The sequence below is a fragment of the Rattus rattus genome, chromosome 14 (genome assembly GCF_011064425.1).
Source record: "Rattus rattus isolate New Zealand chromosome 14, Rrattus_CSIRO_v1, whole genome shotgun sequence".
Taxonomy (NCBI): Eukaryota; Metazoa; Chordata; class Mammalia; order Rodentia; family Muridae; genus Rattus; species Rattus rattus.
The window spans coordinates 40342840-40370536 of NC_046167.1; the positions used below are offsets into that span (position 1 = coordinate 40342840).

At 44.3% G+C, this 27697-nt stretch overlaps 1 protein-coding gene across 4 annotated transcripts in view; it reads left to right on the plus strand.

Moving 5' to 3' along the window:
- Positions 1–27697, plus strand: part of Zfat (zinc finger and AT-hook domain containing) — a 178537-nt gene that overhangs the window by 145284 nt on the left and 5556 nt on the right. For 3 of the 4 annotated variants that reach the window (XM_032884972.1, XM_032884974.1, XM_032884975.1), the window contains 3 exons: positions 7760–7878; positions 12945–13068; positions 15690–15820. In XM_032884972.1, coding sequence (XP_032740863.1) covers positions 7760–7878; positions 12945–13068; positions 15690–15820 — 374 coding nt within the window. The remainder of the gene's footprint in view (positions 1–7759; positions 7879–12944; positions 13069–15689; positions 15821–27697) is intronic. The other variant, XM_032884973.1, reaches the window with a different exon arrangement.

The following is a 27697-nucleotide window of genomic DNA, read 5'->3' on the forward strand; positions in this document are numbered from 1 at the left end:
GCCAGTAACGAGGAGGCAAAAAGAGAGGTAATGATTATACTGTAATTAAAAATCACTCTGTAGACCAGGCTGGCCTCAAAATCACAGAGATCCACCTGTCTCTGCCTCCTGAGTGCTGGGATTAAGAGGATGCCACCACTGTCTGGCTTCTCTTTATGGGTTTTATTGAAAGTAAATAACCACACATTACTACTGAAGAGGGCATAACACATGCTCTTACCACATAAGGAAGTATAGCCATGTTTATGTCTCCATTCCAGTAATTCAGCTAAGATTGACTACAGTGTGTAGCTTTAGTCATTACTCCTTGATGGCTGCTACTGTGTGGAACTGAGAGAGGTTTTAGAAACCTTACCAGTTGGAGGATTGTGAGCTGTGTTAGAGCCAGGGATGCTTATTTTTCTGATTCGGTACAAAGCATCCCTTGCTGAGCTGCCTAGAGATGCATCTCCACGTAACACAAATGGACTGTCTGTATCTGGAGCATCCAGTGACAGAGCAGAACAGGAATAGATGAGCAGCTCACTCTCAGGAGCATTTCAGAGCCTTCCATCAGAAAGGTACTGTGGGCCTTTCGTTTTCTTCAGCAAGAGTTTTATGGGGCTAGGAGCAGGATGGTAGAGTAAAGAGGAAGGATCTTGCCTCAAATCTGTGTTTTCTCTTCTTAAACTGTGCTGTCTTAGGCAGGTCACTTAGCCTTGTTGGGTCCTTTGACTGCAGAGCACAATCAGCCATGAGGGTAAAGAGAATGCAGTGCAGGGGCATCTGGCACGCAAGACTGATTCATTCCTAGATTTTTTTCTGGAAGTATCTAACACTTATAGAACCATTTCTGGGGTCTTCCTCTTGTGTGCCGGGGATGGACTTGAACATGCTAGGCAGTTGTCTTACCATGAGCTGCACCACCAGCTTCCATTACATCACTTTTTAATGACAGTTGTGTCCAGCAATCACCAGGGAGAATAGATTGACTTAGAGTCACCATAAATGATGAGCAGGAGGCTGGGGCTTGGTTTTCACATTCTTCACACTCTTGGGTTTGATTGGCAGCAAACAACCTTTCAGTGTGGCTGGTGGGACAGGCCCCTGGATCTGATTGATGAGGCTATCACTGCTTTTAGACCTTCAACACTGCCTTGCAAAAAACATGTTGAACTTGTGATGTTTTCTGCCCCAAATTTTCTGTTAACTTTCTAAGGCTCTCTAATCAATTGGTATCTCTCCAATCAACTCACATTTCCTGATAAGATGTGGGTGTCATATTTAAGCGTTGAAGATGAGTGTTTTCTCATTTTCTTTCAGGTACCCGCCCCCTTCCCACCTACCCGTCCCTGTACCATTCCAGGTACTTGTTGAAGAAGCAGACATCTAAATGTGTCTTCACTACTCTGGTACTATTTGAACATTAGACTTCTAAGTCCTATACATGAAGCAGTTTATTCCTGGCTTGTAGTGTATGTACATCTCATATTTTGAAAGCAGATTGCTCTTAGCACTCACTTTATCATCAGTATAGATTTGAAACATTCTCCTGTAAAAGCCTTTGTTTTTATGCTATTTGAGGATGGTGTACTTGGATTGCTTCAGCAGGCCTTCCACTCCTGCCCTTTCGCCCATGCCTGATTAAAGTATCAGAGCCACTGAGGTGTGTAAGGTGCTTTGGATGCCAAGCTTCATGAAGTCATAGCTCCCTTCTGAGTGCTATGCCATACCATGAAGATGGGGCTTAGGAAAGGTCAGTTTTCCTGTGCCCCAAAGCACTTTGTGCAATTTCTCTAGATTCTCCAAAATAAACACAGGGTTAGGAACAACACAGACTGGGACCGGGGTCTCTGCACAGTGTGGCCTTTGGACTAGGTACTTATGTTCCCTATACTTGAACTTGCATTCAAGATCATCATAAAGAAGACCAACACCTGCCTCAAGTAGCTGCAAAAATTACATTTTATTCTCTAACACTTCTAGCTATTTCCTGACCATGGAGTAACTGCTTGATGAAATGTATAGATTATAGTTATCTATACATTTCCTTGAGCACATGTCTCATGAGCCTCGTCAGTGTGGTCAGCCCATTTCCAGCCACTGAATCTCAATATTAAACTAGGTGATTTTACGGTGGCACTCATTGGTATTACTACCTGAATTGGACCTGTTTATCTCTTTGTTCAGTAGCAGTGGGACTAAGCAGTTCCTGTAATCAGCCATGTTGTGATGGTGTTGCTAAAGAACACATCGCTTCCACCTGAGAACAAGATCCTGGGAGGCCATCAGCTGTTCTGCAGTAACTGAGTTCTCTCTGGAGCCCTAGTTACTGAAGTGACAGTAAATAATCAAGACTAGAGAAGTAATGACAGGAGAGGGTCAGGATGGTTTCCGTTTTGTCTTCTGCTGAAGTCTTTGTTGTTTTGAATTACTGAATTAGAAGAATGTAAATCTGTGTCCATGGGAACCTTGTTTGCAAATGCATATCATGTTATTCATGCTAATCTCAGGAAATAGCTTAGCATAGCAGAGAATCCTGTAACTTGTAAGTAGTGCAGACGTTATCACTTTAGTATTTGGGACATATTTAAAATGTCTAACCCCAGACTCGGTGAGTTATTGCTAGGTGCTCTAGCGGCGCGATGGTATGCCTCTTACTGATTATTGCTAGTGCTTGGTTAACTTTTCTTAGCAATAGTCCTGTGAGGTTGGTGTGCTCATTCAGCCGTTTTAAAATGAGAAGCTGAGAGAGGGCAGTAAGGAAGTGACCAGGCCAGTTCTGTCTCCTGCTTCAGTATGTGATGAGGCAGAAGAGTGGGATGAGGGTGAGGACAAGGCATGGTCCCACACTGGGATAGCGATTGAGTTGTACCTGCAGGTTCTCACATGAGGCGCTCCTTCTTTCCTCTTAGCCTTGTCCCTAAGGCCAGTCACTAATGTGGCCCGAGGTTAACTATGGGACCTATATATCTCCTTTGCTCAGTCCTTCCCAAGGTCTCAGATCCTAGAGAGAAGCGGAGAAGACTTTACTTGAACTCTGTTTACCAGGGATGACTCATTAAAGTTCAGGATATTCGCTCAGATAATGATAAATTGTGCTTGTTTTTCTCTGCTGCTTTTCTCAAGGATCCTGTGGGGAGAGAGGCTAGAGTTTGACACAGGATTTAGCTAACATTGAGTTCTGTGGCCTGGTGTGATCTCTAGCACTTCAAGCCACTAAGGATAACACTGTCATTCAACAGGAAATGAGAATTCTGCAAGTGGGCCTAACCACATTTCACTTCCTCACCTTGTAAACTTAAACTATTTACTTTCCAGGTTCATTAACGAAGCTGTTTCTGCTTTGGTCTCCGAGTGCCTGCTTTAGTTTCCCAAAGCTGCTGTTGTACATGACTTTACACTACACAGAGTTGTTATCTTACAAAGGTCAGATATGCACACTGAGGCTCACTAAGCCAAAACAGAGATGTTAACAAGTCTACAGATACTAGGGCAGTGTCTGTTTTCTGACTTTGTCTAGCTTCTAAATACTACCGCATGCCTTGGCTTGGGGGCTCTTCTTCCACTTTTGAAATCAAGAGTGGTCAGTGGAGTCTTTCTCATATTTCATAATAATGACCCTCTTTCCTTTGTCCCTTTAAGGATCCTTTTGATTATATTAGATATACTCCATGATCCACAATGATCTTCACTACAGAGTTCTTAGCTGAGTCACATGTGCAAAGTACCTTGCCCATGCAAGGTAATATGCTGATATGTTCCAAGCAGTAGTATATCCATACATTTGGGGTCTCTAGTCTGTCTATCATGCTGTAGCTTCCATGAAGATATGAGAATTCATATATTTACCTTAGTAGAAGAGAAAACTCGGAAGTGTAAGGAAGTCTGTCCTGCCTGCCTAATGTTCTATGTCATTCCTGAACTGATATTATTAAACATGACATGGAATCTTCCGTAACATTAGGGACCACAATAAAGGACAAATCTTTTAATACCTAGGAATCCAATAGATTAGACTCTTTAAAGAGGAAGGTTGCCCTGTGAGCTTTTAAAGTTGCACCTGAATGTCCTAGCTTTCTTTGGGTTAATCAGCCCAGGTGAAAAAACTGTGGTTTGGCCATTTGCACCTTTACTGAGCACTTAATGCCAGGGCTGTGAGTAGCTAAGTCTTCTGTTGACCTTTGCTGTGCATGCTAAGAAATTAATTAATTGAAGCAGAAATTATTTCTCTCTGCTTTAATGTCAATTAGCTAGCATTGTTATACATTCAGGTAAGATTACATATTTCTGTTTGTTGTTCTTTAATTAAAATTAACTATGGCAAAGGTTGAAGTTTTAATTAATATTGGGCATTATCATATTAAGCTCAATTTAAACATAATAGGAGAATGTTTTTCTCCCTGAATTAGTTTCCTTAAAATAGTATTCCAGTTTCATTGTGAAGCCTCCATTTGACCTCAGGAAGTTTGCTGTTGGTTTTAACTTAAGGAAAAGCAGGGTTGGCATCAACATGAGCAGAGGTGGAGAACCTCACTGGGAGAGTTATGGTCTCTCCCAGTCTTCAAAGATGCTCCTCAGAGATGGTCATGGGGAAAGACAGTGGGGTAGGTGACTAATACATGATAACAGGGAGCATGTGTAAGTTTTCTTCTTGCTGCTGTGATAAAACACTACAACAAAGAGCACCTTATAGAAGAAAGAGTTTATTTTGGCTTATGTTTTAGAGGGAGAGTCCAGAGTGGTAGGAGAGGCATAGCATCAGGTGACTGGAGCAGGAAACTGAGAAATTGCATCTTCAAATACAGGCAGGAAACAGAAGTGGATCTGGAGTGAGGCTCACATTTGCAAAGTGACATACTCCCTCCAGAGAGGCTGCATATCCTAAAAGTTCTGTAGCCTCCCCAAGAACACCAGGAACTGGAAACAAAGTATTCAGACACCCAAATCTATGGGGTCACTGCTCAAACTACTGTGGAAGTTTAAAAGGAAGTTGACTTATGCTCCTGGCTAAGAACAATTCATTGATCTTATCTATAAGAACAATGCAATGTCTTTGAGATTCTTAACATAAACACTCACTTAAGAATTTGCCTTTTCTGTAGAATGTTTTGTAAGGAGAATCTGACGTTCATTCTGGACATTCTGATGATGACTACTGTCATCTGGCGTTGTCTCTCCTCTATCTTGTTTTTCTGCATGTGCTTGAACATGCCCAGGATAAGAAGATCGAAGAGCAATGAGCTCAGGTAGGAAGGGAAGTGCTGTCAGCCTCCACTTCTGCAGTAGACAAGAAACTCGAATTGTAGACAATGTTTTGCGCAGATTCCACAGACGTGGAGTTAGTTCAGGAGACGGAGTGTACTGTAGCTACACGTGAAAGAAGATAAAATTGAATGATGCATGCCCCTGAAATTACCTGGCCCATAATAAATTTATCCAGACAAACTCAATATCAAGACAGAATTCTTCAGAATGAGTAATAAATAAGTGGATATGACAGCCTGAGACAGGCTCATCAGCTCAACCCTTGGCGGCCTAAATTTAAGCATCTCTGTGATTCACTCACCTCAGAGACATTGGAAAAATGGGTCACCTTGGACGTCACTTGATGTGCATGTCAAGGATGTAGAAAGGATTGTTTGTGAGGCTTCGTAATTGAGACTAAAGGGAAGGAGCTGGTGCAGGTGTCCAAGCCAGAGATGTGTTGAGGGGAGAGTGAGGTGTCATACTGTCCAGGAAATATTTGGTAGAAATTGTGGCTACAGTTGTTGTTTACTTTGCATAACTCAGGCTGGCTACAGCCTTGTTTAAAGGCAAATACTACTTCATACTCCCAACCTCTGTTTAAAATGAGGTAATCATTGCTGGAAGTCAGCATAGCTTATGATCCACCAACTACAGAGGCTTTACTGTTATTTCTGCATTAGGCAGGGTTTGCTACAGTCACAGAACTTAGGGAATATATATATTAAGGGAGTTTATTTGAATGACTTACAACCTGCAGTTTAACTAACCCAACAATGACCAGCTGTGAATGGGAAGTCCAAGAAGGTAGTGGTTCCTAAGTCCCACAATGTGACGTGTTTTAGCTGGTCCTTTGTATAAGCTGGAGACCTGAAGGAGTAGGTTCCAGCAGATGTACTGGCAGTAAGTGCAAGCAGGCAGAGAAGAACCAACCTTTCCTTTTCCACTGTCCTTGTGTATCCTACAACAGAAGGTATGGCCCAGTTAGAGTTGTGTACCACCATGCCTGGACCTAAACTTTTCTTTATTTGGAACTTGCTCTGCCCTAGGCTGGCCTTGAACTCAGAGATCTGCTTGCCTCTGTCTCTTAGGATTAAAGACATGTACCATCTTGCCTAGGCCCAAACTTTTCATGGCAGCTATGCCTCAAGATCCAGATCAAAAGCATGCATTATCCAAGCCAAGATCCGGATTAAAAGCCTGTGTTTTTCAGCTTCAAGATCTGGATCACAAGTGTGCCCTTCATTTCTGGATTGTAGTTCATTCCAGAAATAGTCAAGTTGACAGCCAAAAATAGCCATCACACTGTTGCTGCTACTGTTATAGAAGTATGACATACAGTGTTCATTGGCTTACTGACTGATCTGATCATGTGCTGGGTACGGGAGAAGTTTGCCATGGTGGGAGGCAGGATTAAAAGAACAAGCAAGATAGGAACACTGAATTTCCAAGATTAACAGAACACAGGGAGAGCTGGTTAAAGAGGAAGGGAAGAGCAAGCCCTCCTTATGAAGTTAAGGTTAAGTTTCATTGTTCTCATGATTAAGTTCAAGGATGAGATTGGGGAGGAAAGGCTATCCATAGGGGAAACACAGGGCACAGAGGGTGAGGCCTGAAATCTCACCTTTGGGACATGAGCTGCTGGAAGTGAATAGTCAGCAGCAGGCTGCAAAAACTCAGGCAGGAGGCACTGGTAAGGGTATCTACTGTCTGGTTCCAGTCCCATGTGGAGACCCAACTCTAGCCTAGAGAGCTAACACCTGGTCATCTAACACCTCGACCAATTGAAAGCAATTGGCTTTCTCTGGCTAGAGCTTGCATCTCCTGCTACAAGATTAGTGTTCAGTACTGCTTCTGATACAGTTTTAGAAAGAAAGTCTCTTTTGTGACCTTAGGGTTGGTTTTGTTGGTGGTGTTCTTTTTATTCTTACCTTGAGTTTTACTTCCAGTTAAAACATCTAAACTCTTCCTGGAACATGTGCAAAATTTAATTGGTTCAATAAACAGTGACACTTCAGGATGTGACCAGCTTTTTAATTTATTCTTTACTGGGAATGTCACAGGAGAATTTATCCTTGTGACTTAGCTTCTCTTGGAAGGGGTTTAAGAATTGAGCATCTGATCTTAAGCATTTGGGAGCAAAGGAGATGAACAAATCAGCCACTGCTCTTTAGTGACTTAAAAAATGTTATTTACAGATAACAACATGGAAGATTGATTTTAGCCACAATCTAGTTGGTCAAGGGGATTATGTTGCTCATTTCTCTCTGGCATTTAAAATATCAAGCAGGTATTAGGCTCTCTGCAAAGGCCTATTCAGTAAATAAGAAAAGTGTATTAAGTTCTAAAATCTCTACTCTAAAAGCTGATGTGTGGTTGCTGTTGTATTCCAATACTAAGGTAAGCTTGAGTGACTGTGGCTGCTGGAGAAAAAAATAATGTACTAAATTTATAGATCCCACACATGTGGATAGGAGACACACAGCATGCTTCTGTGGTCTAAAAACTTCTCTTTGCCTGTCTGTGCTTGCAGGTGGTCTGAAGTGTCCTGTTTGCAGCTTTGTGTATGGAACCAAATGGGAGTTCAACAGACACTTGAAGAACAAGCATGGCTTGAAGGTAGTGGAGATTGATGGAGACCCCAAATGGGAGGTAACACTTTAAGTGTGGTCTGATCTCAACATGTTGAAACACAGGTGACAAGTCAGGTGAGCCCAGGTGCTGGGCACAGTCAGCCCTCAAGATCACCAGAAGTGTTCCTTGGAAATCCTCGGCAGCCATTCCAGATCAGGGCTCTGGGTCCCTCTGAGTGAGATCTGAGCCACCAATGTGAATTTATTCTGGGTTGAATTTAGACATTTTTGTGAATGTTGTCTTGGCTTCTCCAGCCCACAAACCCTGTTTTAGATGTTGCACCCAGCAGAGTAGAAGGCAAATGGTCTGTTGCTGTCCTCACAGAGAGAATTGGAAGGGGCCCTATTCCCTGGTTCCAGGTCCTTCCCATTAGCTGTTTCCCTAAGGAATTTGAATCTGTCACCATTATGAGCATCAGCAGCCACCCAAGTATTCAGGTACCAGATGCTACTACAATGGACAGATTGCAGTCATTCTCGGCAGGGCTTCTGAGACTCCGTTCTGTTGGTGTTTTGATCTGCATGACTTTTTGTTGTGGGAGGACTACTCTTGACCTTATAGAAAGTTTAGCTGCATTTCTAGCCTTTTCCTATCAGATACCTCTAGCATCACCCTACCTCTCTGCACCTCATTGAGACAATTACAGATGTTTCCAGACACTGCCAAGATTTATCACTTTCTGGAAATCACAGACACCTCCAGCTGATAGTGGATTTAGAGGTTACCTGGTTATAACCAGTCAGGAGTAAAGTCTTTGAAACAGTTTATAGCACATAGGAATAATGAAACACCATGACTGTGTGGCGATTACTTCGGAGTGTGAGGAAAGCATGGCCCCATGGAAGAACATATGTTAATACCACTAACCATGAACCAGGGGAGAAATGGAATAATCATCTTCACAGATGCCAAAAGGCCTGACAGACAGCATCGTTCACCTTTTAGACACGTTCAGTAGAATGTAGTGGATGCTCCTAAAGAGGACAAAAGTATTTGTGTTGGCCATAAGCCAGCATCTTGTTTCATTTGGAAACACTAGAGGGTTTTCACTAAAGTCAGAAGCAAGTAACTATGGAAACAGTGTGTTGCTGGATACTCTAGGGCCAAAGTCAAAGAGCCGATGAGTGCTGCAGTCTGCTCAGAGTGCTTGCCACAGTACTATGCTTAATCTCTGCAACCATTTCTTGTGTATTCTATAATTGAGCAGTGTTCTCTTGAGAACGTTCTGTATATAAATGGAACTGTGTTTTCATCGTTTGAGATGTTACAATAGCATAGGCCTAAGCTACATGGAGCCTCAGCGCCAACCTGGAATCAAAGAACTCCAAACTCATGTGATTTACTGTTATTATTATTTACCATCATCTACATGATGAAAATCCCTAACTAAAATAAACAAAAATAATCAGAATCCACAATGCTGTAAACTCCAAAAGCTTTGGGATATCAATGTGGCCCCCACAAGTGGAAAATTCCCATCTCACCTCATTTGAAATACTTGTGGAGGAAACAATGGTTCTGATTTGCTTCAAAGCTACCAGTGGTAGACCCACAGCAAGATTAGCACGATGTGTGATTCATTTCCTGTACCCGCCTGATAGCCTGAGTTTGTTCCCCGGAACCCATGTAAAATGGAATTAAAGAACCAACTCCACAGTTATTGTCTGACCTCTAAATGTGCATGTGGCATGCACACAGACACTCCCTCACAAATCTAAAAGCATGGCATGGAGGATGTGGGGCAATAGGTGAGACAACTGATTGTGAGTTGATAATTGTTTAAATCAGGTGATTGAGTGACCGATATGTGAAGCTTTATTATTCCTTTCTCTGTACTTCTATTTGTATTTGAAGCATTTTATAAATTACAACTAATGGGTTAGGGTTAGGGATTACAGTCTTTAGACTTATCTGTGTTATCTATAAGCTGTTTGACTTGAGCCATTGTTGACTCAGTTTACCCTTGGTGTTGTCAATCATGCAGTAGGCTGATAGATTGAAAAACTGACAGCGAATACTGTAACATGTTGGAGTCCCTGTGTGACAGACAAGCCCTTTGTGTTGTAGGTGCTGAGGACAGGCTCAGTGTCTCATTACCATAGATGGTGCCATGATTATTTTCCAGAACTCTCAAGTTCATGCTACAGAATGTGTTGTCTATTAAAGAGACAGACTTGGAATACCAGTTCATGGTGGAAAGCTCACTAAGTCAGGTACCTCCAGCAGAGTCGAGCTATTAGTAGGGCTTTGACCCTCACAAAACAGTACACACAAAAATAAGCACTTGCAGGGGTTGGGGATTTAGCTCAGTGGTAGAGCACTTGCCTAGTGAAAGGCCCTGGGTTCGGTTCCCAGCTCAAAAAAAAAATGCACTGCCTCTCGAAGTGAGACAGCTAAACATAGAGGAAGCTGGACACAGGGCGGCCCCCAGTAGAATAACACACTGGCTGCCTGGCAATTTAGATTTTACTTAACTCCTAGGAGTGCCTTGCAGAGAACACAGGCCTTACTGAATGTCATGATTACCTGGGTTCCTCAGAAGGAGAGCAGCTCTTTCATAAGCTAAGACACATGGGTCTATAGTTGGGTAGTGCACTCTTTGTCTTAGTAAGAGTTTCTGTAGCTGTAACAAAACGGCACAGATTAAAAGCAAGCTGGGGAGGGAAAGGTTTATTCAGCTTATACGTCCACATTGCTGTTCATCACCAAAGCATGTCAGGATCTGAACTCAAACTGGGCAGGAACCTAGAGCAGGAACTGATACAGAGGCCATGGAGGGGAGCTGCTTCCTGGCTTGCTTCTCCTGGTCTGCTCAGCCTGCTTTCTTATAGAACCCAGGACCACCAACCCAGGGATGGATGACACCAAGATATCACAGTAAAAACATAAATAACTAAAGGTCCTATAGTCTTTACAAAATTGGATACATTAAAATTTCAGTTCCTTTAGAATAGACAATCTCCTTTAAAATACAAAGTCTTTTAAAATTCAGAGTCTCCACTGGGATTATTTCACGAAGGAAAAGTCAGTATGGTCACAATCAAAGCAAAGCAAAAGCAAATTCCAAGCAGCCAGCACACGCACGCCGTAGCCTGTGTTCTAGGCTCCATCTGACTCCACTCCACTGCTGCTGCTTTCTTAGTGGTCATCCCATTGAACTGAGATCTCCAAAATGGTTGGCTCTCCTGCTGCACTTTCACTGATAGCCTCAATAGGCTGTCTTTCTAGTGCCAAGCCTCAGTGTCTTTTTCACTCCTTCATTCCTGGGTCTTCAACTGCTATTGAGGCTGCACCTTCACTAGCGGCCCTTCCTGGCCTCTCACATTCTAAGCCTCAGCTGTTCTCCACAGCCCCTCATGCCTTCAAAACCAGCACCATGTGGCTGACTCTCCCACTACCCAGCTTGGTTGCCGGCTCAAGGTACTTAGTTGTCTGTGGAGCACAGCTTCTGTGTGCTGACTCTCAGGAAACATTTTCTAGGAGATTTCACCTCAGCAATGCTTATTTATTCTTAATTACTGCTAAATTCACAGCTCCAGCTGACCAACATTGAATATTTCAGCAAAGCAAAGTTTTGTTTTAGAAGTTCTGGTGTCTTGTTAATCACAGCTGATTCTTCAGCTTCAGCTAACCAGAATGACAGAATCTTAAAATAGCCAGTGGCCCTGATAGTCTTTATACTCCTGAAACTTCACAAGCCAAGCCTCCATCTTCTGCACTGTTTTCAACATTTTTGTCTTCCAAGCTCCTACAGAACATCCCACTAAATTCTTAGCACTCAATGGCTCTTCTAGTCTAAAGTTTCAAAGTTCTTCCACAGTTCTTCCAAAACCATGGTCAGGTCTGTTACAGCAACATCATACACTCTTGGTACCCACTTGTCTTAATTAGGGTTTCTGTTGCTGCAGCAAAACGCCATGATCAAATAGCAAGTTGGAGAGAAAAGGGTTTATTCTGCTTACACTTCCATATTGCTGTTCATTATTGAAGGAAGTCAGAACAGGAACTCAAACAGGGAAGACTCCTGGAATCAGGAGCTGATGCAGAAGCTACGGATGTACGGCTTATTGACTTGCTTCACGTGGCTTGCTCAGCCTACTTTTTATAGAATGCAGGACCACCATCAGGGTGGCACCACCCACAATGGGCTAGGCCCTCCCCTATTGGTCACTAACAGAAAATACCTTACAGCTGGATCTCCTGGAGACATTTCCTCAACTGAGGCTCCTTTCTCTCTGATAATTATAGTTTGTGTCAAACTGACACATAGCCAGCCAGTACATTGCTCAATGCTATTCTAAAGAAATTATCTTTTTAATAGCTTCTGCCTTCATTTGATATTTATTGGCGTTTCTTTATGTCAAACAAGTATAACCAAACTGAATTTGGCCAGTTGACTATGAAAGGGCAGTTACATGCCACTCTGATCTTGTCAGTTACTCATGGATGTTGATAGAGCACAATGTTGGCTCATATATGCTTTGGCCAAAGTTCTGCCTTTCATTCTTTATTGGTGAGATTCATGGCCCTCACCTTACATGGAGTACGATCACAAATTCTGACATTGCAGAATATGCCCTTCTGCATTTTTTGTATAATATGATGTGTGTCAGTAGCTAAAGTTCAGTGGGATCTCACTGTATGGTAGGGCCTGTACTTCATGTGCTAAGTAACAATGCATTCTTCCCTTTCCACCTTCCTCCATGACTGTTCCTTGCCTCTGTTAGCTGCGTGTCTGGAGGCTCAGTATAAGGGGCAGATTAAAGACAGTGTTGGTAGCAGTGGGAGGAGACAGAAGCCTGTAGAAGTGGGTACTCAAGCGTGTTCATTGTGAACAACATTCTTCACTTCACACCCGGAGCATGGGGACGACAAGCTTCCACACAGAGTGTCTGTGTAAGGTCTTGACCCTCGAGAGAAAGTGTTCTCTTTGGGTGATGCATCTGTTGGAGCCGATGGCTCTTCGGGGGAGCAATGCCAGTGAAGTGTTAGTGCTGTTCTCCTGAACGTGCTTCTCTCATCCTCGAATTTTGGGTTGCTGTGAGTCCCTTGCAAGGATGCTGAGACATGATATTTTTATTTAGCCAGCGACAGAGACTCCTGAGGAGCCCTCCACCCAGTATCTCTACATCACCGAGGCTGAAGATGTTCAGGGGACACAAGCAGCTGTAGCTGCACTTCAGGACCTGCGATATACCTCCGAGAGTGGTAAGGACACACCTGGCTTTCTTCCTCACTTCAGTGATGCTCTTTATGTAATAAATAAGCCAACATGTCTTTCCCTGTAAATGCTCCAGAATGAACTTAGCCAGAGTGGGGCCTACATAGCTCAGACTTATTTCCAGAGCAACTTCGGGTGTGGGCTGTCTTGCCATTCTTACTTAACTGCTGTGTAGATGGCTGGCCACCGAACATAGTTGAGTCTTCCATTTAGGTCACAGAGTTGGAGTCTAGTTCTCCTGACTTACCTCAAGGCAGCCCTACCTACAACCTCATGCTTCCTCATGGCCTTTATGTCACAGGTCTTATCCCAGAGTGTCCAGGCAGGTGATAACAGTGGGTGGCATAGGATGTGATGTACTGGTGTGTCACCCCAGGACTACCAAAACTCACCTGTATGCTCAGGATCACTCATCTGTCTCCATTTTCCCAAAAACCCAGATCATATTTTTAAATCAAATGTGATAACTTTGAATTTTTTTGATCCATTTCTAAACTGGACACTGTACTTGGAAACAGTTTTTCCAAAGCTCTAGGAGTGCCAGAGCACATGCGTATTAGAGGCTGAGTGAGGCAAGCAGGATTGATGGGAAAGCATTAGGTGAGAACAGTGGTAATGGGAAATAAGAGGATGCTCCTGCCCTGACTTGAAGTCCTCAGTTCCTGGTCCTAAGAAAGCTCTGTCCAAACACCTATGGGCATCGGTTTCTGATCAGTCAATTGCTGCTGCCTGTCAGGCTAGAGCAAACTGGGGCTGCAACACCCCCGCCTCTACCAGAATCAAGGCCATAGTGTTAAGCAGGACTCTCACTACTGAGTCCTTGTTTGAATTTGGGTTTCTGTCTCAGTGGTTAGTGATGTCTGCATCTCCCATGATCACTGCCCACCAGTGTCTTCCCATAGAGCGTCCACAGACACATTTCTACTCGCCCAACAATGGCTTTCTTTAGAGCATCTATGTACACATGTCCACTCTCCCCACCCATGTCTTTCCTGTGAGAACCATGAGCTCATGCTCACTTGCCTATTAGTGTCTTCTTAGGGGGTGTATGTAAGCACGTCTACTTCCCTCCAGTGTCTCAGAACATCCGTGAGCGCATGCACTTGCCAGCCAGTGGGTTTCTTTGGAGAGTTCATGCACATGTGCCCACGTGCCCACCAGTGTCTGTCAGTGATGCTGTCTCTCCTCTGTAGTTCAGCAGGCCAGACCTCCTTCTCTACCTCCTGGCTGCCTATTTGTTTTGCTTTTTGCCTCCAGGCTATGTCGTGCAGACCAAATTCTACGCTTATTATCATAGGCTGCATTCCTCATAGGTATATGCTCAATTTTATGGTCCCCTCATGGCACTTTTCTGCCTAGCTCACCACCATCTGCAGCACTTAGATTGCATGTTGTCTACTGGGATCCCACCAGACTTTTCTATGCTGTCCCCTAACTGCCCTCCAATACCATGTGTTAGGATGATTTGCTTACACATGGGTCTCAGGAGCTTGTCAGCCCAGGAAGGATTAAGGGAGGGATTATGCTTTATCTGTTTTCTTTATCTGTATTCCCAGTGGGAACCACGGCTCCTGGCTGACCCAAAGCTTGGGCTGGATAATGAGCAGTGAGGAGGGGAATGGAGGAAGAATTAAAATCTAACCTCAGTGACTCACCAAAGTAAACATTTTTGTATGTAGAATTTAGGGTGTTTCGCTGCAGGGCACATCTGAGTCATGCCCCAGGTCTAGGCAGAGGTGCTGTAGATGGGGGATGCTATGTGGTGTGTTTGAGCATATGCAGGTCACCTCCTTTATCTTAAGCCAGTTCTACCTACCGCTCTGATCATGTCAAATCCTCTTTCTCCAACCTCTTACTGGTTGATTTGTGTTGGCTGAAGGCCTGCAGAAAGCCATGCATGGGGGTGTAAACATTGGCAAACACTTCATGGCATTACGAAGCACAGAGACCAAGCAGTAATTTCCATTTTAGTAAATTAATGGTCTGGGTGAGGGTGTGCTCAGGAGGATTACAGATGGGCAGCAGATGGTGAGAGAGAGTAGGAGGGGTGTGCCAAGTTGCTGCCCTGGTGATGTGGGCCCCTGTCTTTTGACAAGATTAAAACAACAGCAAGCTAAAATTGGTTAATAGTTCAGAAGCCCATTGGCTGAATAAGTAAGACATTTTTGGGTGTCCTGCCTGCCACTCGGCATGTTTCCACTGCCTGTCATCCTCCCTTAGGAGCTCTGCATTTGAGCATGTCAACTGGTAATCCTCAGTAGTGACACCGAAGGGCAGTTTGTGTAACCACATCAAGATCCAGGTCATCTGGGCTTCAGTTCCATGTTTGTGATGTCATTGCCCCAATGGCCTGAGGCATATTTCTGCTTTTGTGTCCAAGTGATAATACCATCATGCCATCCTCTATGGTTTCAGTCAGGCCTTGAGCAGTTCTTATAGGAAATATGTAGTGAGCTGTAAAGTACTCTTATCTGAATAAGAATTTGTGAGAATCTATGAATTCTCTGAATAGGTAGACCCCACAGTCTTCTCGTCTAGGGGCCAGTTTGCCCTCGGATGCCATTCAGTGCAGAGAGCTTAATGATGTCCTGTTGCTTCTTTCCCATAGGTGATCGACTTGACCCCACAGCTGTGAATATCCTACAGCAGATCATTGAACTGGGTTCAGAGACTCACGATGCTGCTGCCGTGGCCTCCGTGGTTGCCATGGCGCCTGGGACAGTGACTGTTGTAAAGCAGGTGAGGTCCCTCTGCTCAGAAGCATTTGTCTGTTCAAGCCACTAGCCATCTTTCTCCTTTCTTCTTCCTCACAACTTCAGTTTGCCCAGAGTAGAATTTACAAGGAAATGGGTCTTCTTGGATTATTATGGGATTGTGTCTTGATGGCTCTGTTTGTGCAGATGTGTTAGAGAAAGCACCCAGGTGTTTTAGGAGCCCTGAGGAGACTCTTCATTTCCTTTCAGAGAATCATAGAGTGCAAATGAGCATAATGAGAAGTGTACTACCCAGAAGTAAACTAGTCGGAGCCGTGGGGAGGGCCAGAGGTGCCCGGGAATGTTTGCCCATGGGCTGATTCTTTTAAAAGAGAACTATCATCTCTTTATGTTCACAAAGGAGAGGAAGAAAATGATGAGTTGGAAAGAAACAACACCACGTTGTCCTGGTATTCCTCTCATCCACTCCTTCTCTCCTCTGTCCTCAGAAGAGACGCCACCAGTCTGTTAGAATACAGCACGTGAGATAGATGATCAGCTTCCTCTCTACTCACGCATGCCTGCCTCTTTACCGCAGGCTTCAGTTTTTAAGAGTAGTTTACACAGCTACTTTAAAGGTGTAAAACAAATCCAGTAAGCGCATCAGAACCAGGAAACGATATACTTGAAATGCATACAGTAAGTTTCTATTTAGATTTTAGCATTTTGCCTGGCTGCTGTGTGTTCTTTTATGAGTCACGGGGTATTTATTGAGTACTCGGCTGTTGTCAGTCAGTGCTGTGGTGCTGCAGTGCCAGGGAGAAACCAATGCCTGCCATCAGGGTGGCCACTCCTCATGGAAAGGGATTGAACAGGAATAAAGTAGTAGGCCATGAAGAATGTGAAATGCTGAACAAATGCAGACCCAGTGCACGTATCATGGCCGGAGGGGGACCAGCAAGCATGGGCTGAAGGCTGTTGTAACAAAGCGTTGTTAGGCCAGATGTCTCTAAAATGTGAGGCTTGGCTACTAGAGCTGCCCAGACTTTAATGTAAAATTAGTGTAGCTTTTTTGTGATTGAAAATAAGAAGAAAACATGAAACATTTAACTTAAAAGGTTGTGCACACACACATTTTTCCTTTGCATTAATGAAGACATGTCTTACAATGGTTCTGATATATGCTCTCCTGGGTCCTGTGCCCTGGCTAACACTAATTGCCTTTGTGATTAATATGGCAATCTCACTGTTGTCTCCATGACTGTACTCAGTGCCTGGTGCAACATAGGAAGTTCATGCCACACAATTCTCTGGGGCAGTAGGAACTTCCGGTTTAACACTGGAGTTCCTGATCCAGAGACAAGGCTTGTCCTGGAGAGGAGTATTTGAATTGGGTGTCCTGGAACTCTTCTTCCATAGTGAAGCTCCTCTCCAGGTCTTGGATAGAAGTTGGACAGCAGAAAGATGAGTGCTAACTCTGCAGCATCTTGATTGGAAAGACACATTATAGTTTTTTGTTTTATCGTGGCATTTGCTAGGTTTCAGACTTCAGGTTGTCTTATCTTCTGGAACTCCTCACTTAAATTTGTGGAATTTTAAAGTACGAACTGGCACGGGGTCTCATTAGGAAAGTATTGGGAGACCTTGCTTGGTTTGACCACGTGACTACTGAGACTTAAGGTGCAGTTATTGTCATCTGTATCTTTTCATATCGATAGGCTGTTACTCAGGGCTATGATTTATTGAGTGTCACAGGCAGTGCTACCATACATGAGGTTGCAAATTTTTAGAGTCCTGCTTAAATATGCGTCTATCCATCGGACTGACAGCCCAACAGAGGCCAAGGCAGACACACATCAATACAATTGTACACAAGTCCAGATTTGCACAGGAGGAGGGGACAGTGATACCCCAGAAGAATCTTCTTTCTTACTTCAGCCTAGAGCCGCAAGTGAAACTGGGAACATATTCATACAGGACGACATTTGAAAATGTTCCCAAGAATGTGTGTGGCATCGTCACCATCTCGTGTACCTGGCTGAGCCTCCCTTTCAGCTGTGGCTCTTAATGGATAAAAATGTAGGGGGAGGGAGGGATGGCTGGATGGCCAGGTAGACGTTAACCTGCCCACACCTATAGCAGAGGGGCTGCAGCATCTCAAGCTTTTGCAGGTGAAGGAATGTCTGTCTTTTGATTAAATTATCCCATCATTTGGGTTTACTTTGGCTGTTTTTAATGGGTTGATTGATTCTTTTTCTTTTAATTAAGCACTGGCTTACGGTATTTTCAGTCAGGAAATCACATGTGCTAAGGAGACTGATGAAGCCCTGATGGAGTCCTGCCCCCCGCTGGGCCACCCAGTGCTGCCTCTCATCAGGGGCAGAGCACACAGGGCAGCAGTGTCGAAGACTTTCTCTTGCTGCAACCCAAGTCAGGACACAAAGCAATTGACCAGCAAATGCTGACTAAGTTTGCTTGCACTGTTGGTTTCATGTGTTCATTTTCTGTTCACCTCCTGTTAATACTGAAGAGGAAAAGAGCAAGAAGTGTCATAAAAGCACATTCAGACATATAACAACAATGCCTGAAATTCCTGTTGCATGCCATAATCTTATATCTTTTAAAACAGAATTGTCTGTTTTATGTACTTATTTTACAGCGTCCAAATATATTCTAGGTTTTGTATGGGCTCATTTTTCTATATGTGTATGTGGTGTATGCATGTATGCATGAGAATTTAGTGGGTGGGTGTGCCCACATGTTGTACCTGTACAGGCCAAAGGTTGATACCGCATCGCATGTCCTCCTCCATAATTTTCTACATTTTCTGAGACTGGATCTCTCACTGAATCTGGGATTCTGATTGGCTTTACTGATTGACCAGAAAGTCCCTGAGGTCTTCTTGTGTCTACCTCTCAGCACAGCAATTACAGGCATGCACTACCATGTTCTGCTCTTTATGTGGTGCTTATGAGCTGATATGTATTATGGCCGTGGCTTCAGGGGTTTCACTCTGTGCTATTTTAGCCTCATCATTTGGCCAAAATTACATATTGAAGTAAAGCTGCTTATGTCATGGTACCTGAGCCACAGAGTGAGAGCAGGAAGGGCTGGAAATCTAAATAATCCATTCTAGGAACTGCCACCATATTCTTCCTTTCTTCTGCAAGACCCTCCTTCCTAAAGCGCCTACCTTCTCCCAGCAGTACTAACTAGCCTTGTGGACCAGGCTCGTCAAGGTATGAGTCTTTGGAGACATTCCAGAATAGAGCAATAATTAAAAGTGATCTGTCCCCAATTTTCAAGCTTGCCAAGTCCACTGTCACCATCTCAGCACACATCTGAACTGTGTGCTAAGAGAAGCTGTTCTACAGAGGAACAAGTGCAGCCCCTGGCCTGAAAGCCTGTGTGCCCTGCAAGGAGAGCCCAGCCTGGCCTCTTGCCTTAGCTCATGAAGCTGAGCGTGACCTGAGACTGTAGCCAGATTATGGGCTGAGCCATACAGGAAAGGATTTAGGTGAAGTGGCTTCAAAGTCTGTTTTCATGACCACTTTAAAGAAAGCATCCTCTTCTATTTTATTGTAATTACATGTCTAGCAGCCTGACCCAAGAATCCTACGTGGTATAGAGGAAATCTGGCAGATGAAATACCTTAAGGTGGCTCAAGGTTAGGTTTCTCTTTCCTTGACCTCAGGAAGCTTGGCTTTGTTTTCTTTGTTGTCTCTTCAGTGCTAATGACACAAAATAATGGAATTTGACAGTTTTGTTTGTGCAGGACTAGAAACAGTTTCTGCTGAGGTTCAAGACAGCCAAGGGCTAGAGACGAAAGATAAGGCCCCAGCAGGCCTGGCCCCTACTCTAGCTACATTCCTAGGCTGGTGTGACTTCATATTGGTCTAGCGTGCATACCTCAGGTAACAGCTGCTGAATCCTCTTACACCATTAACAAAATGCTGGCTTGTGTTGTTGCCTGTCAGTCCCATGAATGGCTTTTGTCATTGTGGTTCATCTAAGGGATTCTTTGTAGGAGATTAAGGAAATATGCATGTGCGCATTTGTGTGTGTGTGTGTGTGTGTGTGTGTGTGTGTGTGTGTGTGTGTGTGTGTGTGTATGTATGCATTTGCGGATACCCAGACCAGTGCATGTCACAGGGATGGAGAGTAAACACTTGCTGGCTTCTGGGAGTCTAATGCTTCGGGATTCCAGCAGATGCCTCCAAGCCATGTTTACTAGTATTGTCCAATTCCCAGCTCTTCTGTTTGCATGTTTGGTTTACTTTGGTTTGTTCTTTGAGACAGGGTCTCACTTTCTAATGCTGACTGGCCAGGAACTTGTTCTCATCCTCCTGCCTCCTTCTCTTCTGAGCGCTTGCATTTCCAACTCCTTGGGTCCTTTGTGAAAATGACTGTTCTCCCTGCTGTCCCATCATAGCGCTCTCTGTGACAAGACTTCTCATCTTGTAGTTTGGTTTTGGTTGTTCGATTACTTTTGGTTGCTGCCTCAGGAACTTTGCCATAAAATTGACTTGATCACAAGTCCCTGCCAACTTTAATTCTATCAGGACCCTAACATTTGTGTAGGTAGCCTCCTAGGGCACGTTCATACTGTGCCTTCTCTACAGAGCATTTGTTCTGTTGTTGCTGAACCGTGGCCTACAGCATGGAGACGCTGGGACAAAGAGCAGCTGACCCTCTCTTGTTACTTAGTGCCACCTTTGTACTCTGTAGGCCCTCCTTAGTTCTCCTCCTGCCTTTCAAACCTCTTCTCTTTCTTCTTGCTAAATGACATTTTTCAGAGGGTTCTGTCCCTGGCATAATGTCTGATGGCTGACATTCCAAATGGCTTCCTCTCAAAGCTCTTTTATTACTTGCTGTGCCCTCCCATGCATTGGTAGTTGCTGAAAAGCCCATTTCTCTGTGAGATCTTAGAAGTAAAAATAAGTCCCATGGTATAACACTGGACGTAGGAGAAATGGTCTGCAGAAACTGAGTAAAGGCTCTGTCTGTCTCATTATGGTACCTTTCCCTCTATATCCCTCCTTCAGAGCCGAGGATGTAGTCTCTCCTGTGTATCCCTCCATTAGAGCTGGGGATGCCAGTCTCCCCTGTACATCCCTCCATTAGAGCTGGGGATGCCAGTCTCCCTGTATATCCCTCCATTAGAGCTGGGGATGCCAGTCTCCCCTGTATATTCCACCATTAGAGCTGGGGATGCCAGTCTCCCTGTATATTCCACCATTAGAGCTGGGGATGCCAGTCTCCCTGTATATTCCACCATTAGAGCTGGGGATGCCAGTCTCCCTGTATATCCCACCATTAGAGCTGGGGATGCCAGTCTCCCTGTATATCCCACCATTAGAGCTGGGGATGCCAGTCTCCCTGTATATTCCACCATTAGAGCTGGGGATGCCAGTCTCCCTGTATATTCCACCATTAGAGCTGAGGATGCCAGTCTCCTGTATATTCCACCATTAGAGCTGAGGATGCCAGTCTCCTGTATATCCCTCCATTAGAGCTGGGATGCCAGTCTCCTGTATATTCCACCATTAGAGCTGGGGATGCCAGTCTCCTGTATATTCCACCATTAGAGCTGGGGATGCCAGTCTCCCTGTATATTCCACCATTAGAGCTGGGGATGCCAGTCTCCCTGTATATCCCTCCATTAGAGCTGGGGATGCCAGTCTCCCTGTATATTCCACCATTAGAGCTGAGGATGCCAGTCTCCCTGTATATTCCACCATTAGAGTTGAGAATGTCAGTCTTCCCTGTATATCTCTGCTTCAGAGTTGAGGATGCCAGTCTTCCCTATACATCTTGCTGTTAGTGCTGAGGATGCCCATCTGCAGAACATCGCTTCTCCTTCCCTTTCTCTGAGCTCCACTTTTCCTACTGTGGTCTCCTACACGCTGCAGAATCCCTCTTGAGTTTTGTTACAGTTGCTTGGTACCTATTTCCTGCCTCTCATCCTTAACCCTGCTGATAAATTTTCTTTAGTCTCATCCCTTCTCTCTGCAACTTCACTCTGGGAAAATATGTGGATGGTTGAACTCACTGAGTCTATATCAGGTGCGGAGATAAGGCCAGGGCAGTTCTCCTCAGAGGAGGAAATAGGAGATAGGATGTGAAATGGCCTTTCTTGGATTTGTCCCCACATAATACTTGTCTGACTTAACCCTTGCTCCAAACTCCCACTGAGCCAATAGCCTACATCCTGGCCATAGGAATTCCCCTCAGTACACTATCCACTTCTTACCTCTTCTGTTTCCATAACCTCTTTTCTGTTTCCATAAGCAATCCAAATGTGCCACATAGGCATTTATTTTGGAGCCTGGGAGTCACTGTGCTCCTTTATATGTCACCTTCCTACTAGCATGTTCTTCAAGCTTCACCTGTACAAGATGCCTTAAAAACTCCCTTTGTCTATGACTGCTGCTCTCATCTAGGTGCTCACTCATTAAAATGTGCTCTCTAGTGCTAGTAGTGTTGACATTGGGAAATATACACACACACACATACACATACATATACACATATACATATACAATCACTGGGCTTGCCACACACACACCCCCTGAGTTAGCTCTTCTAACTCTTTTGATAACTTAGGATGTGCTCCTAAACTTAGAACTTCACTATGGTCCCGCTAATTCCAAGGCCACCTGCCCTTTTGCCTCCCACCCCCCTTGCTTAGCCTGTACCAGCCCACCGCTGCCTTTTCTTCCTCTCCTTCCACCTTGAGGCTTGTGCATCAGATGTAGGCATGGCCCAGGATGAGAGTTGCCTATTTGTACGTCCTAGCTTCTTCTTGGCAGTAAGCCCTTAGTGGACCTCTTAATCCACAGGGTACAGTCCTCTAGAACCTGTGAATATAAGTGACCCTGCTTCTTTGTGGCTAGGTGACATTGTAGATTCTAAAGGAGGAAGCTTGGTCAGTGAGCCGTAATCAAATCTATGGTCCATAAAGCAGAGACCATCTCCAGTTGGTGACAGCCACCTATACAATTCGGGTCAGGGGAGTTAGGGTTATAAGCTACTGCCTTTCTGTTAATTTTTTAGGCAATATAGATGATGGGTCTAGTCACCAAATAGTCAAATGAGACCCAAATACTCTATCTTAACATTAGACCTATATACAGTAACCTGCATTATAGGGCCCTGGTCAGAGAATAGTATACAGGCATATACGGACTTCTTGCTTGCCCAGGAAGGGCTTTATCCAGAAGAACACTCAGTTTTCTCTCTGTCTCTATCCCCTAGCTCTAAGCAGAGAGAAGGTGAGTGGTAGTGACCTCTCCCTGCAAGGAGACCCACCCTGCAAGAAGCTCTCCTCTCTTTCTGAGCAGTAAGGAAATGTGAAGAGGCAGCAGGACCCTCTTCTTCATCCAGTTCTTAGAAACTTTGTTCAAATCATCCCTAGTATTGCTGTATGTGTGGTTAGTTCTTATACACTGAAGACCTGTCACGGTAGGTGGAGGTGTAGTCTCCTAGGTGTCCCTGGGCTCTCGAGCACCCGACTCAGGGCCTGGCTCATTTCCCAGGCATCATGAGCATTTCTACTAATGACTGTGAGCTCAGAACCGGGGATGCTGAGCTAACTGGGCTGGAGTGCATTTACTGAGCTGTCTTATCATCTCCAGGCAGGCTATGGGTACCTTGCTGTGTGGAAATCACAAAGGCATGCCTTCCACAAAGTCTATGACATGGGTGTCAACCTAGGGTGTGTCACAGTGGTTGGGTCTCCCTTGGCACAAGCATTGAATATTGAGCTTATGCAAATACCTAAATGGGAGGTAAAGAATGCCTGGTTTGAACCCCAGATCTCTCCTTATAGCTCATGACCTTGGAAAAGTACTTTGCAATGAACTTCAGTTTCTTTCTCTGTAATATTTTAAAATAATAGAATTTCCCCAGTGGGGCAATTGAATAGATTATGTAAATGAGGCAGTTGGCCCTGGGCTTGGTATGTGTTACGACTGCAGTATCTTAGCTCTTGGCACTACAGACACAGCATAACTCCTCAACTCCTTACTATATGCATAGAATTCAATTATGAATGTTTATCTTTTGATGATTCTATTCAGCAGGCAGCAGGCATTTATCTAGGCTCCATACTGGGAGTCTCAGCAAGGTAAAATGACATTTTTTTCCTTTTTATCTTTTGTGATGCTAGGCATTGAACTCAGAACCTTGCCCAGGCTAGGCAAGTATGCTATCATGTAGTTACCTCTCTAGATCTACCTGTTTCTTAGAAGAGTTTGTTGTGTGACTCATCCTAGAAGAAAAAGAATTCCATTAACTTAAATTAACACTTGCCTGTGGGTCCCTGTACAACCTCATGTTGAGTCAATTTGAGTTATTTTCACAAAGGCAGTCCTCCCTGGGAGAGGCCATTATGGAATGAATGCCTGTATCTCAGAATACATATGGTACAGTTCAACCCCAAATATGGTAGTAGCATTAGAAAGTAGGGCTTTGGGACAAGAGATGGGACACTCATGAGTGGGACAGATGCTATTAAAGTAGGCCTCAAAACTCCTTCATACTCCTTCAACCATTACATGAAGATTACATGAAGTCAGCATGTGCTGTGGTGAACACAGTCCTTTCTAGACTCCAGCCACATTGGGGCCATTGTGTCAGCCTTTCCTTTTCTGTTCTTTCTGAGTGATAAAAATATAAAAATATACTTCTGCTGTTCATAAGCCACCTCGTCTAAGGTGCTCTGTTACAGCAGCCCAAGCCAAGATGGGCTGATTTGATGTGACTGATGCTGAGGGGCGTGGACCAAAGTGAAAAGGAGTGGGTGGTGACTATGAGAGTGAGGGCTCTTCTCCAATAGAAATAGTGACGAGAGGTAAGCCTGTGCATTTTGTGGATGGGAGCCAAAATAAACTCTTTTGTTTCATTATATGTTTTTAAGTGCTCTTGGTCATGTTATTTCATCACAACAACAGAAAAGTAACCAGTACACCTGCTGACAGAGAAGCATCCTTACATGTCCAACAAAAGGCAGAGACAGTCCTGGCCAAGGCCTTGTTCCAGCCCCTACCCACCAGACTGAGAAAATGGTGGACAGTGAGAGTTGGGAGTGCTGTGCTCTGGAGTGACGGGTGGGTAGGGTGGAGATCTTTTCTCTTGAGAAATTGTAGAGCTATATGAAATGGTTATCTGACCTGAAGGGTTGCTATTAGAAGCAAAGCCTTACTGGGTTGTATGTCTGAAATTTTTAACCTGGAGAAGCCTTGTGGGAAGATCCTGGCATTGATGTGCATTTGCATGTCCTGAGCATAAAGTACAGCAAAATAACATCTTCCATAAGGTTGTCTACATATGGAAAGATGCAAAAGATAGCAAAAAGCCACACATGTTCTCTACCCCTTACTGTGACTACTCTACCATCTGTTTCAGTGGGCCTTTAAAATACTCCTCTGGTCCCCACTTTACTAGCACACGTCGGTATTTATTGAGCACCCACTGTAAAGCAGGTACCATATATGTATTCAATGAAGAGGCATGTGCCAAGTGTGAGGATTGGTTCATGTGTTGGAAGGCCATCTTTTGGGGATGGAGCCGGGTGGGAACTCTTCCTCCTGGAGGAATGGCAGCTCGCAGTGACTGAGTGCCATTAACCACTTACTCCTGAGATACCATGCTGCCCTCCCCGTTGCTTATTGTTTCCAAGACACGGGTCTACTTTTCCCCCTCTCAGGCAAGTGAGGGCAGATTAAACGGGACATAGACTCCTGAGAGAAGTGTGAGATGTCCAGTTAGGGAGCATCTGATCACTGTGCAGCAATTGATTTGTCCAATATGGAAACTTTTTGTCCTTCTCCTATGATTCAGGGACCAGGAAAAAGTCTGCCCATCATTTTTCTCTTCCTTTACCACATTCTTTATCAAAGACAGTTGGTCCTTCCCATTCTGGTTGGGTCAGGGAGCCCAAGTGAACAAACTTGTATAAAATGATAACATTTTGCATCAGAGCCTGCCCTGTGCTTCAAACAATTGTGCTTCTGTGCTCACCAAGAAGCCCAGCCTATCAGGTCCTGGAGATTGTTATAGAGACCAGGAACAAGTATTAGCAAGCTGCTGTGAAAACTTGACTTTGGGCTATATCTGAGGTGTGTGTTCCCAGAAAAGAAAAATATCAGCTATCTGCATACTACTAAGGGAAGATGGTGAGTAGAGGAGGAAACGTGCCCTCTCTCCTGCGAGAGATGGTTGCCTGGTGTGTAGAGGGCCATGGCTTCCCTCCATCCTTGCATTCTGCCCCTTTGAAAGGACTTTCAATCTTCAGGAATGGCTTCTTCCTGTCTGTGAATATTTTTGGTATTTGTACAAGTTTCTTGAGGATAGCATCACCCCATTTTGGTCTTGTATATAAATATACATATTTCTAGAGTTAGAAATTTATAATGTTACCCACAATGCACACTCATTTTTCCTTTCTCTTTCCTCAATAAATTTGGGATTATAGTTATAATATCCCTGTTTCCAATGCATGGAGCTCTACTCCTAAGCTAGGCTGCAACAGGGCGTGTGCCTGCTATGACTCCCATGAGACAGATCTGCCTCTCTCCTGGGAGTGCAGGGGAAGCAATGGTGGGGTAATCACCCAGGCAGTGGGGAGACTCCTTTACAGGGCCAAAATGTGCACAGGATATGCCACTTAACTTCGGACTGCTTTCTCATTTGATTCTGTCTGAGAAGTAGCTCTGACGGTCCTCGGAGTCAGGGTGTTTTAGATGAAACCATTCATTACATCCTTTCCTTCTATCTTGAAGAGTATATGTGGGAACAACTGATCAGTAGGACACAGGTGAGGCAGGAATGAAGTGACACTAAGATAGTGGCTCTGAAGACATCAGCCCCAGGCTTGGTTTGTTCTTCTAGTGAGAACCAGGGCTAGCTAGTGAGTAGCAGGTTTGGCTGCTAGGAGAGCAGAAGACTTGACAGTTCATAGAGTCACCAGCCCATGAATCAGAGGTTTCATTGAGTGGTAGACACTATGTTACCTTGATTTTACTACCCAAGGCTCCCATATACACAAGACCAAAAGAAACAAAAACAATCTAGTGGTGTATGTGTACTAAGGCAAAGTAAATAGACTCATTCATCATAAAACAGTGAGAGTACTCCGCTCCAACCACACAGATTCAGAGGTCGGCAGAACGATTGTTCCCCTGTGCATGTGTGACTGCTTCCACTTACAAACAGCACTAACCTGACTGGATTTAAGATGAATAACTGGCTGTCTTAAGAGGGATAGAGAATGAAGCTGGATCCAGAGAGGTGACATCAGGACCAAGATACCATGTATCTTATATATGTATGCAAACCCATCTTCCTTCCCATATTCATTCTCTCTCTCTCTCTCTCTCTCTCTCTCTCTGTGTGTGTGTGTGTGTGTGTGTGTGTGTGTGTGTGTGTGTGTGTGTGTGAGAGAGGGGGGGGCAGGCTCTTGGATTCTTTCTTTATGCCTCTGATTCTGAGTCTTATTTAATAGCCTTACCCGTGCAGAGGGTTCATTATGTTCTGAGGATTGTCTTGAGCATGGTTCATCCTCCTGAGGCATTCTGAGTCCTGTGACCTTCTCCCTGTCACAGGGTTCTCAGCAGTTCTTAAGAACCACTCCTAAGCAACAGGAGTGCCAAAGCGAAGAGAGCAAGAAGTGGCTTCATGTGTTTGCTGGGCTGCAGCCCCAGGTACTTCTTATCATGGACACTAAAGACATCTAGAGAGAGCTGTTCTCCAAGGCATGGCTTAATAAAAAGGAACTTGGCTCAACTCAAGTTATCTGAAATGTGAAGGATGCCTGAGTTGTGCAATCTCCTGGAATGGCAGCAGCAGTGGCAGAGAGGATGATGGTCTTGACCTTCTGCCTCTTGAAAGGCATACACAGGGTTCCTATCCTGACAAGACC